The sequence below is a fragment of the Helicoverpa armigera genome, chromosome 26 (assembly GCF_030705265.1).
Source record: "Helicoverpa armigera isolate CAAS_96S chromosome 26, ASM3070526v1, whole genome shotgun sequence".
NCBI lineage: Eukaryota > Metazoa > Arthropoda > Insecta > Lepidoptera > Noctuidae > Helicoverpa > Helicoverpa armigera.
In genome coordinates, this window is record NC_087145.1 from 2,842,451 (window position 1) to 2,855,674 (window position 13,224).

General features: G+C 38.3%; 1 protein-coding gene and 1 long non-coding RNA gene across 2 annotated transcripts in view; both read left to right on the top strand.

The window, feature by feature from the left end:
* LOC110373907 (twitchin) overlaps nt 1-13,224 on the top strand; it is a 118,298-nt gene that overhangs the window by 82,936 nt on the left and 22,138 nt on the right. Inside the window, exons 115-128 of the mRNA XM_064041697.1 lie at nt 428-577; nt 1,003-1,197; nt 1,931-2,135; nt 2,618-2,776; nt 3,290-3,494; nt 4,152-4,288; nt 4,773-4,982; nt 6,550-6,905; nt 7,238-7,358; nt 7,773-7,970; nt 8,497-8,616; nt 9,184-9,348; nt 9,873-10,043; nt 10,579-10,695. Coding sequence (XP_063897767.1) covers nt 428-577; nt 1,003-1,197; nt 1,931-2,135; nt 2,618-2,776; nt 3,290-3,494; nt 4,152-4,288; nt 4,773-4,982; nt 6,550-6,905; nt 7,238-7,358; nt 7,773-7,970; nt 8,497-8,616; nt 9,184-9,348; nt 9,873-10,043; nt 10,579-10,695 — 2,509 coding nt within the window. The remainder of the gene's footprint in view (nt 1-427; nt 578-1,002; nt 1,198-1,930; nt 2,136-2,617; nt 2,777-3,289; nt 3,495-4,151; nt 4,289-4,772; nt 4,983-6,549; nt 6,906-7,237; nt 7,359-7,772; nt 7,971-8,496; nt 8,617-9,183; nt 9,349-9,872; nt 10,044-10,578; nt 10,696-13,224) is intronic.
* LOC135118824 (uncharacterized) lies at nt 11,186-12,409 on the top strand. Its single transcript, XR_010277805.1, has 2 exons — nt 11,186-11,972; nt 12,017-12,409. It is a non-coding gene; the product is annotated as an uncharacterized LOC135118824 (long non-coding RNA).

Genomic DNA, 13,224 nt, shown 5'->3' on the forward strand with positions numbered 1-13,224 from the left:
AAAGACAAGACTGTCCAAATCGTGCTATTTTTTTTTCTTCTTGGTGAAATCCAAGTCATTTAACTAGCGTTAATTTTAATTATTTTTTGTGTTAAACAATCGTTTTTTTTTTGCTCTCATACGTCTAAAGCAGGCAATATAAAGTTGAAATATTAGACTGACAACAAAAAAATTATGTACTTACATAGTTCTCATATGTGTGTCCTAATATTTTTGCTATGTTTATTTTAAACACTATCAAAAATTCCTTACTTTCACAAACATTTTATCATTATATCGTCCAATATTATGCGAAACTATGTATGTATTTAACTTCTGCTATAAAAAAATATATAGTAAAAAAATATAATATAAGGTTATTTTTGGGGAAGTATATGACATGTAAGAATATTTAATTCTTTTTTCTAATCCCCCTATTCTTCAACAGGTATGGTCAAAGATCTCATCATTCGTTCGCAACTGCCACTACAATGTCATGGGCCTGGAACCGAACCGCAAGTACTGGTTCCGCGTCCGCGCTGAAAACCAGTACGGAGTCTCCGAGCCTTTGGCTATGGAAGACCCGATTACTGCTAAGGTTTGTAGTTTTTTTATGTCTTTATGATGATTTTTTTGTCGAAACCGAATCTTCTGAGTAATTTGGAAAAATTATTGTGATTGACTAAAATAGGTGCAAGGCTCAAAGGACCTTGGGATCAAATAATATTTTGTTATTTACCACATAGTAGCTTTTATGTAAGGCAGATCGGAATTATTATTTACGAGACGACCGACAAATGTTTTTAAAACTTATCAAAAGAAAAAGAAAACACGTTCGAAAAATTGCGTATAGATATAGCCTTCATTGATCGGTGGGCTATCTAACACTGACATCATTTTTCACATCGGACCAGAAATTCCTGAGATTCCTGCGTTCAAACAACCATAAATACTACTTTTATTATTTTAGGTATACAAAGTTTCAGACAGACATGTAATAATTATTTTTTATTTCTCCCACAGTTCCCATTCACGATCCCCGACCCGCCGGGCGTACCCCGCGTCACCGACTGGGACGGCTCAGCCGCCACCGTCATCTGGGACCGACCTCGCTCCGACGGCGGCGCCAGGATACAAGGCTACAAGCTCGAGTACAGAGACGTGCAAGATGGCGTCTGGAACAGCGCTGATTATCTCGTTAAGGACTGCAATTACCAGGTAAGTTCTCTACAGATATGAGGAGTAATAAGCAAGTAGATATACCGTCATCTGGGACCGACCTCGCTCCGACGGCGGCGCCCGGATACAAGGCTACAAGCTCGAGTACAGAGACGTGCAAGATGGCGTCTGGAACAGCGCTGATTATCTCGTTAAGGACTGTAATTACCAGGTAAGTTCTCTACAGATATGAGGAGTAATAAGCCAGTAGATATATCATCATCTGGGACCGACCTCGCTCCGACGGCGGCGCCCGGATACAAGGCTACAAGCTCGAGTACAGAGACGTGCAAGACGGCGTCTGGAACAGCGCTGATTATCTCGTTAAGGACTGTAATTACCAGGTAAGAGTTCTTAGGAATATGACTGACTAAGAACCTATATATACTTCATTGGTTAAAAAATTAAAAAAGGACAAACAATTAAAAAAATCTTGGTAGAACTTTTTACACAACTATACATATAACAAAAAATGTACTACTGCTTAAAATAATAATTCAACAGAGGAAGTGGCAATCATTTCTAAGGTGAGTTTTTATATAAGAAGTCATATCAAGATTGTTCACCATTGTAAACCTAATTGTTCGAACGGAATTTAATCGATAAACCATCGTTAAAATTTCGCAATGAATGAATATCGATATCATTTCAAGAGGAATGAATGTATTGTGCGTAGAATCGAGCGTGTAGAAAAGAAAAACTCTTTTTTAAATATCCCCAACTTCTTCTACAGGCTTATAACTTAGAACCCGGCCACGAATACGAGTTCCGCGTCCGTGCTAAGAACGCAGCCGGCTGGAGCAAGTACTCGGCCAGCTCGCAGCCGTACAAGGTGCGGGGTAAGGCTCACCCGCCGGCGCCGCCGCGTGCTCCTCGCGTCGTGAGGGTTGGAAGGAACTATGTGGATCTGTCTTGGGATCCGCCTGCGCATGATGGAGGTTAGTTTTTTTATTTATATAAGTATGAAGATATGATGATGATGAAGATGAAGATAGAATGATATGTGTATGAAGGTGGATTTAATGCCATAGGTAGTTTGTGTATCAGGGATGGGATAAATATCGATGTTTTCGCCAGTATTATTTTTGGATTTCAGTTTTCTTGTAATAATTTTAATGAGTATGTTGTTAAGATGTGATAAATGAATTGGGTTACACAATTAGATTTTTGCATTTATTTAGTTCGGGGCTAATAACAAAGTATACGCGGAGGCCTTTGCCCAGCCGTGGGTCATTATAGGCTAAAAATAAATAAATTCACATCTCTTGGAAATCAATTCTCAGTTAAATTTGACTTGAGAGTATTTTTGGGCTAAACAGACACCAATAAATGCTCCCATAGCCTACATACAAATTCTCAGTTTTTTTAATATTCTTCAAGTTTATGGAAAAAATAACTAATCCTCATGTCCACAACCCAGGTGCTCGCGTAACCGGCTACATCATCGAGCGTCGCGACGTCGGCAGCTCGGTCTGGGTGAAGTGCAACGACTACAACGTACAGGACACCACCTTCACCGCCATGAACCTCAACGAGAAGGCGGACTACGAGTTCCGTATTGTCGCTGTTAATTCGGCTGGTAAGATTTTATTCAATACATAAGACACAGGACAGGAAGAAGAAAGTGGGATCTTTGTCACTGTGTCCTAAGGGACAGTGGGACCTTTATAAGTTCTTAATATTTTTTATCAGAATGAGAGCTTCTAAGGGTCTTAATTGATACTAGGAGATCATAATGGGTCGAGGCACAGTTGTTTCAATAATAATAATGGAACTTTAGAAAATATTATACAAAACATAGAATTCAGGAAAGAATGTAGTGACAGTTGATATTACTACTAGGATCTATGTATAAAATATTTAATACTGTCCCATATAACTGCGTAAAATTTAACGACATCACTCAGCCCCTATTATATCATATAGAAGTTTATAAACCTAACAAATAATGACGATAGACTTAAACCATACCATTAATGGCATAATTTTACGGATTATAAAGTTAATCATGCAAAATTGTAAACTTGAACCATACAGTAAATGGTATATTTTCAGTGAATTTAATATTAACCCCACCACATTCTACGAACAGGCAAATCAGAACCCTCAAGCTGCACCACACCAGTTCGCACCGGCGAGGAGTTGGGAGGCACGAAGCCTGAATGGATGAAGCAGCTACCAGCTACTTCATGCGCTCCTCTCGGCAAACCCTTCACCTTGGAGTGTATTGCCACCGGCAACCCAGTACCTACTGGCCGGTGGTTGAAGAACGGCAGAGAAGTTGTGCTTGGCACGAGGTAAGATATTATTTCTCTTAGTTGAGAGTAAAATAGTAGTTCTCGTAAACCTACTACGTTTAGGTCGTTAACCTTTTTCCCAACTACGTTTAGGTCGGCTTCCAGTCTAACCGGATTCAGCTGCGTACCAGTGCTTTCAAAGAGCGACTGCCCTATCTGATCCCCTCAACCCAGTTACCCGGGCAACCCAATACCTCTTACCCCGGCAACCCAATACCTCTTGGTTAGACTGGTAAAACTAATGGTGTTCCACGGTATATTCCGAGTATAAGAACGCGAATGTGGCGAATATCTCTCCACCACCCGTTGTAACTAAAATTGTGACTCCCACAATGTTCCATGAAAATGAAAAAAATTGCGGAACTAACTTTACTAAATGATGGATATTGTACTTTCCTGTGTGATACATAAGACATTTGGACGATAAGTGATATATTGGCAAAAGTTTAAAGAAATTTTTTCTAAAAATTACATACTGAAAATTGTTGTTCATATTGTCAAAATTCACTAGATTCTGTAGAAAAAAAAAAGTTTTCAGCCATATTTATATAACGGACTACATCTTTAACGTCACCAACATAGGCCAATCCACCCACAACCTGTCCTCAAAACCCGTTGTTTTTCCATCGTCTAATCCCCTAACTCTTCCACCAACAGGTTCATAGCAGAATCCCGCGAGGGTACTCTCCGTCTGAACATCATGGCAGCCACCGACGCGGACGAGGGTGACTACACTTGCGAAGCCGTTAATAACATCGGCTTCATTTACTGTACTGGCCATCTGAAGATTGGAAGTAAGTGTTGTTTTGTTGCTTTGAAGGGTTTTTGTGTAGGAATGTGTGGTGTTGGTGAAAATTATCGATAAAAGGACAGGTTGAAATAAACACTTTCCTACGTCACATATATTTTTAAAACCACATGGGGAAGTAATTTTCTGTTTGACTACCTTGAGAAGACACCAAAACAAACTCAAGGGTAACATTTGTTAATTTGCAGAGTACATGCCTAAATAATAAAACTAAAGCTTATTTGATTCTTCAAATAAGATAATGAAAAGCTTTCAATATAATAATCGGCACAAAATTGTTAAAGCATTGTTTCCCTCAATTTTTTGCATGGAAAATATCGATAAAAAGTTTTGGCATTACAAATGAATAGTCGAACATTCAAACAATTTCATGATGGGACTATTTTTATCCATATGTAGACAATCCTAATTGTATTTGATTACCTATTATGTATTGTGCCAAAAAATACTCATAAATCTCTTCTCCCCAGACCCACCACGCATCGTCCGCATGCCCGGAGACCTTCACCTACCCGAACACGACAACACGAAGATCAAGATCCTCTACACCGGAGACCAGCCAGCCGACGTGGTCCTCACCAGAGACGGACACAAGCTTACAGAGTCCCCACACTTCAAGTTCACCGTGTTCGATGACTACATCCTCATATTTATCAAGGACATCTCCAAGGATGATATGGGTGAGTGTTCTAGTGACTGCATACTGACGTGGTCCTCACTCGCGACGGACACAAGCTTACCGAGTCCCCACACTTCAAGTTCACCGTGTTCGATGACTACATCCTCATCTTTATCAAGGACATCTCCAAGGATGATATGGGTGAGTGCTCTAGTGACTGCATACTGACGTGCTCCTCACCCGCGACGGACACAAGCTTACCGAGTCCCCACACTTCAAGTTCACCGTGTTCGATGACTACATCCTCATCTTCATCAAGGATATCTCTAAGGATGATATGGGTGAGTGCTCTAGTGACTGCATACTGACGTGGTCCTCACCCGCGACGGACACAAGCTTACAGAGTCCCCACACTTCAAGTTCACCGTGTTCGATGACTACATCCTCATCTTTATCAAGGACATCTCTAAGGATGATATGGGTGAGTGCTCTAGTGACTGCATACTGACGTGGTCCTCACCCGCGACGGACACAAGCTTACCGAGTCCCCACACTTCAAGTTTACCGTGTTCGATGACTACATCCTCATCTTTATCAAGGATATCTCCAAGGATGATATGGGTGAGTGTTCTAGTGACTGCATACTGACGTGGTCCTTACTCGCGACGGACACAAGCTTACCGAGTCCCCACACTTCAAGTTCACCGTGTTCGATGACTACATCCTCATCTTTATCAAGGACATCTCCAAGGATGATATGGGTGAGTGCTCTAGTGACTGTATACTGACGTGGTCCTCACCCGCGACGGACACAAGCTTACCGAGTCCCCACACTTCAAGTTCACCGTGTTCGATGATTACATCCTCATCTTTATCAAGGACATCTCCAAGGATGATATGGGTGAGTGCTCTAGTGACTGTATACCGACGTGGTCCTCACCCGCGACGGACACAAGCTTACCGAGTCCCCACACTTCAAGTTTACCGTGTTCGATGACTACATCCTCATCTTTATCAAGGATATCTCCAAGGATGATATGGGTGAGTGTTCTAGTGACTGCATACTGACGTGGTCCTCACTCGCGACGGACACAAGCTTACAGAGTCCCCACACTTCAAGTTCACCGTGTTCGATGATTACATCCTCATCTTTATCAAGGACATCTCCAAGGATGATATGGGTAAGTGGTCTCATAGTCTCATCATCTTCCGAGCCTTTTCCCAACTATGTTGGAGTCGGCTTCCAGTCTAACCAGATGCAGCTGAGTAACCTCTTCAACACAGTTACCCGGTCAACCCAATACCCCTTGGTAAAATTGGTTGTCAGACTTACAGGCTTCTGACGACTGCCAAGGATGTTCAATGACAGCCGGGACCTACAGTTTAACGTGCCATCCGAAACACAGTCATTGGTGTTCATGGATTTCTAAGACTAATATGAGCTAATAGCAAGATCTTGATACTTGTTGGAAAAGTTGTCCTATTCATACAATGTGTATTTGATTGATAAGTTAGTCAAAATTATATTGTCTAATTAATCAAAGAAAACCAAAAGTCCCACTTCTATTGACAAGAAACCCTATATTCCATAAAAAAATCATAAAACTAACAAATTATTTTCTCCCCAGGCATCTACAAGCTCCAAATCACCAACAAATCAGGCGAAACATCAGATACCTTCACAGTTACGGTCACCGGTCTCCCCGGACCTCCTCAAGGACCTCTGGAGACGTCAGACATCTCCCGTCACTCCTGCACCCTGGCCTGGAAGCCTCCCACTTACGACGGAGGTCTACCTGTCACTCACTATGTTATCGAACGTTGTGATATATCGGGAACTGCTTGGATTACCATCGCGTCTTCTGTGAGGGATACCAAGTTTACGGTTCAAGGATTGACGGAAGGACAGGAGTATAACTTTAGAGTACATGCTGCTAATGATAATGGGGTTGGCCCGGCTTTGGAAGGCGCTAACCCGATTAAGGTGAGATTTTTATTATTTATAGTATCTTTATAAGTAAAAAATTTGTTCTGATTTATATAAAGTTAACTGAAGTGGAGAACAAGTTACAGCTCACACAATTTTTTTCACTCAATACATTCAACGCAAGTAATGTGTTTCTGACCAATTTTAAACAAGAAATACTGCACAAAATAAGAACCTATTCGTTTAAAAAACAAAATTCCTTCAATGTTAGGCTACATGGACCATACCATAATATGTACCTTATATACTTCAAAAAAATCTTAACTCTGGATGATTTCTTTTGTTAAATTCAGTATAAAATTAACTAATCGTTGTGTCTACTTTCCCAGGCTAAGGCACCATACGACCCACCATCAGCTCCTGGCATTCCCAAGATCCTGGAGATCGGAGGAGACTTCGTTCACCTGGAATGGGACAAACCAGAGAGCGATGGTGGATCTAGGATTCAAGGTAAAATAACACTTAAAATTATAGGTGAAAATCAAAGGTTTTTGAGAGTTTCCTTTCCAAAAAAAATCATCATATTTAAATATCTATGTACGTTTTACTGACGATGAAGCGATCGTTTGATGCAATATAAATATTTTTGGCTAAATGGATCACTGGAATCTCCATAATTCCTCCCTGAGATCATAAGCTTTTAAAATACAAGTTTTTTTTCTGAATCTGTCATAATCATAGTCACAAGAAAAGCTCCTTGCCAGGTCAACCATCAACCAAGATCAAGATCAACCATCTGCCTAGCCTTTTTCCAAATATGTTCAGGTCGGCTTTTATTCTGAACGGATGCAGTTGAGGACCAGTATTTAGCTTAATCAATAACCCTGATATATCACAGAAGCTACTAACTTAATCTTCCCCCAGGCTACTGGATCGACAAACGCGAAGTAGGCACGAACACCTGGCAGCGAGTAAACCCGACGCTCTGCCTGCCCAACCAGTGGAACTGCTCCAACCTCATCGAGGGTCGGCAGTACGAGTTCCGCGTGACGGCGCAGAACGAGGCCGGAGTCTCGCCGCCTAGCACTGCCAGTCAGCAGGTCAAGGTCGTCGATCCTAAAGGTCAGTAGCTTGGTAGATTGTATTTGACCCCTGATAGAAAGTCAGAGTGAGTATGAGGGGGAGAAAGAAATAGAGAAAAGAATCAGTCAAAATTTAAAGGCTTGAATGTAAAATGGTAAGCAGAGGTAATTAAAAGAGAATGAAGGTTATGTAGATATTTACTAGTGGATCAGAATTGAATAGTCTAATATTGAAATGCGAACGACAAAGAAAACATTCGTGTTCAAAAGAATGGACATTATTGCAGGACTCAAATTGGTTGTTTCTTCAGAGATAAGAACCACCTCCTTTTTGGGATGACGGTTGAGTACCTAGTAGACCTATACATATATGTATGCTTGATTATTCTAGTATTGTAAAATATATCGTCAAAATACAGTTTTATTCATCTGAATTTAAGTATGTTTGGGATAATTTACATCCCAAAAACAGCCTTCTTTATAAAGCTGTAAATTCTACCCTCAAATCTTAGTACCCCTCCACATATTTTCACACCAAAAATCTAACCACCCACTATCACCCACAGCGGCCACCCCGCCAGAGATCGTGAAACCACTGAAGAACGCCAACTGCATACAGTACCACAACGCCAAGTTCACGTGCACCATCACTGGGTTGCCGAAACCTACCATCACTTGGTATAAGGGTGAGTTTCACGTTAAATTAAATAGGCCTAAATATGTTGAATTTATTTAAATAGCCTTAGTTATTTTTAAATGCTTCAATTTCATGATCATCTGCCTAACTATTTACCAACTATGTTGTAATTTAACGTTCGAATAGGATACAAGCAAGCGATAACATTTCAAGGGATTCTTTATTTCATGGTATTAAAAAAAATTGTGGTCAATTATTATATCAAATGTAATAAGAAATTATTAAACATCCTATATAAACAACAAGGGATTTCCTCCCTTAATAATAAACTCTTGGTAAAGTTTGTAAAAGTTTTAACCTATGAATACGTATGGTTATTCCTTCCTTATCTATTTATTAATAAAGTGTATTTTAATTAAAATAAAATATTAAGGATTCATTAGTGCTAGTCACTTAAATTATCTTGCCGTACCCTTACAAAACAAATACAAGGTTAGTGGTTCTCTAAATAAGTACGTTACAAAATATGCGTCATTGCAATCACGCATAAAAATATCAGGTCAAATAATTATTAGAATCAAAGAAACAGCTTATATAACAATTTCTTTTCCCACAGGAGCCCGCGAAATAACGAACGGACCTCGCCACCGCATCTGGAGCGAGGGTGACAACCACTTCCTCACCGTCATGGACGTGTTCGGCGAAGACGCCGACGAGTACGTCTGTCGAGCTGTTAACAGAGCTGGTGTGAAGAGCACTAGGGCTGAACTGTTGATTATGAGTGAGTTTTCTTTTGAATGGACTTTTTTAAAGTAATTTTTTGGATGAGTCCCAGATTTTTTACATGGATGGCTGGTAATATGAGCTTGTTAACTTAGTTACAAGAGCAAAATAACACTGGTTGTCTTCGTAAAACTGTCAGCCTACTCTGGTAATTCTGTTGGGGTCATTAGCTAGACTTTTCAAATGCTACCAAGTTCTAGTGTGTTACATGGAGCGGCTGCCTAGATGATCTCTTTAATTCAGTTACTTGCTTAGGAAACATGTTACTAATACATGATATTTGTCTTCAGAATACCTGGTACGACTATCAAAGATGTTCAAATGACAGTCGGGACCCAAAATTTTACTTGCCTTCCAAAATAGAAGTCATAAAAATATTTTTGACATCCCCGAAAAATATTTAGACTAGTTTCGTCTAAACGTAGTCTTGATACATTCCTCACAATATTTATCCTTGTCCACACTATTTACCTCCATATTATATTCCTAAACCCCAAAATACTCATAATTTACCCATTTCAGCCGCACCAAAACTGAACGTACCGCCTCGTTTCCGCGTCACCGCGTACTTCGACAAGGGCGAGAATGTTGTCATCAAGATTCCCTTCACTGGACACCCCGTGCCCAAGATCACGTGGGTGAGGGAGGGAGAAACTATTGAGTCTGGACATCATTATCATGTGGAGAGGAAAGGTAAGATATTATATTGTAGTTATTAAGAATATATTTACTTAGTGTTAGAGTATAGTGTCAGAGAAGTTGTCTAAAATGGTATGGATTTATAGTTACTATACTGTATGTTTGTAAACTGTATTCAATGTTGGCAATGGCTTTAGAATAGGTTGAATGGTAATCAATTCTGCAGACATATACCAGCAATAGCTGATAAATAATTATCTTCCTGTCTAACCTTATTTAAATCATAAATAATTATGAATTAAAAAATAATTATGAAGTTAGTGTTGCATCATCATCATGTCAGCCAATTGCCGTTGTAAATGTAGATCTCCAAAACCAACTTTCTATTGTTGCATGAATATGAAAAATTACAACCTGAAATGCTCATAAAAGGGCAGTTATATTTGACACTACAATATTGTTAGCCATCGCCAAATTACAGAATACACATGTTCGTAAACATTATGTCACAATTTAGTATACCCTTCTTTTAAATATTCATATAGGTATTATAATTGTATACATTAACAAACTCTACATAATATTCCAGAACGTCACGCGATCCTGACAATCCGCGACGCCAGCAAGCTGGACTCCGGCCCGTACAGGATCACTGCTGAGAACGAGCTGGGACAGGACTCCGCTACCATCAACGTTGAGATTAGCGGTAAGTAGATAATATTGAAGTATATAGTCTTTAAAATTGTGAGTAAGATAAAATAAGGGAATTTTAGAGTCGGTAATACGTGTCCATTTCGACCGCGCGGCCACCTCATAATTTTTGATGAAACTTTGCCAGGAATTAGTAGTAATTTGTTACTTTTCACTCCTCTTTTCCTGAATTTGTTACAAAAAAAACCAAGCCGCTATGACAAAGAACAGTTGGCCGCTAGAACCGCCACTTGCCGTAGTCATCGCCCGTGATTACTCAGAAACTATACAATGCAGATAGACGAATGATACATCAAAAGAAAGGTCTTAATTTGTTAAATTTGTTACAAAAATAAAAAAGGTCAAAACGTAGATATACAAAAAGTTATGCAATGTTAAGTTTTCAGGTTATGAGTAGGTAAGTATATCACCGTAGGCACCAAATTAATAGAGGCTAATGTGTATAGAAAATTAGTCTTTAATTTGTTACAGCGAAAGACAAAATACAAGAAAGCAGGTTCAATAATATGTTAGAGTCGATTTTAGTTGGCCGCGCGGACGGCAATATGCCTAAAATACAATTTCGTTTTTCTCGTTATTAAAAGTAGGTTTTAGCTTAATTAAAGTACTAGTCGATGGGTAACGTAACCTAGTTTGAATAAATATAGCGAATTTAACTGCAGCATTCGTATTTTAGGAGATGTTTACAAAAACACAGTGGTATGAAACTGTATGAGAGTAGGGTGTCCATGCATTTTCACATATTCGAAATTTTCGTTATTCACGTCTTATTTTTTTAGGGAGAGTGCATACTTTATAAAATCAAAGTCACAAATAGATTAAAATTTCTTTATTTACAATCAACACAAAGGCAAACAAATCAAGTAATAAAAGACAACCAGATAAATATAAAATCTTCATAAACTAACATAATATTTATAAATTCTGTGTCACATATTTTCGTGTCTAACTGACACGAAAATATGTGACACAGAATGTAGACATATTTTCTTAGAGGTACTTATTTCAATTTTAAAAGAATTGTCGTCGTAACAAAAATATTTTGTTGTTATTTAAAAAATGACATTTATAGTGGCCTATTTTTGTGCCTGGTATAAATTCTATAGTACCAACTAAGAAATAATAATTATCCTTAATGCTAAGAGTAATCGGCAATTCAGTGAGTAAAACTGAGTCTGCAGCTCCGTTTAAATAAAATGTTATGATCTCGCCTAGCTTAAGTTCACCTTTCAACTCTGTGTCACATTTTTGACACATTGTGTTAACACAAAGGCAAACAATTGATTTGTTTGCCTTTGTGTTGATTGTAAATAAAGAAATTTTAATCTATTTGTGACTTTGATTTTTATAAAGTATGCACTCTCCCTAAAAAAATAAGACGTGAATAACGAAAATTTCGAATATGTGAAAATGCATGGACACCCTACTCTCATACAGTTTCATACCACTGTGTTTTTGTAAATATCTCCTAAAATACGAATGCTGCAGTTAAATTCGCTATATTTATTCAAACTAGGTTACTTTACCCATCGACTAGTACTTTAATTAAGCTAAAACCTACTTTTAATAACGAGAAAAACGAAATTGTATTTTAGGCATATTGCCGTCCGCGCGGCCAACTAAAATCGACTCTAACATATTATTGAACCTGCTTTCTAGTATTTTTTTGTCTTTTTTCGCTGTAACAAATTAAAGACTAATTTTCTATACACATTAGCCTCTATTAATTTGGTGCCTACGGTGATATACTTACCTACTCATAACCTGAAAACTTAACATTGCATAACTTTTTGTATATCTACGTTTTGACCTTTTTTATTTTTGTAACAAATTTAACAAATTAAGACCTTTCTTTTGATGTATCATTCGTCTATCTGCATTGTATAGTTTCTGAGTAATCACGGGCGATGACTACGGCAAGTGGCGGTTCTAGCGGCCAACTGTTCTTTGTCATAGCGGCTTGGTTTTTTTTGTAACAAATTCAGGAAAAGAGGAGTGAAAAGTAACAAATTACTACTAATTCCTGGCAAAGTTTCATCAAAAATTATGAGGTGGCCGCGCGGTCGAAATGGACACGGTAATACTTATGCGAAATTAAAAGAAAGTTACTCAGTGACTTCTCTGTACGAAAACGAAGACAATAAAAAATCTAGCATAAACATATACATATGTGGAAACTATATATGCTAGATTTTTGTCAAATTTAAGGAATCCCCTTTCTTTGATCTATTTGGAACTAAAGGATTTTTTAGATACATAGATTTCTTTTTGTACTTTCTACATTGTGGTGGACTTTGTTTTTTTTTGTCCCATTACCTACTTCTTTAAGTTAATAAAACAACATTGAAACCTGTAGTCGCTCACTTACTTGAGGACTTGCTTAGCTTACATTTTTTATTTTAAATTCCTATTTATACAACTATATACCTATTCAATATATTACAAATTAAATCTACATATTTTCAAAAATAAAAAGGGGAAAATGACACATACATAGTTACAACAAACTATGTAATATGTACTT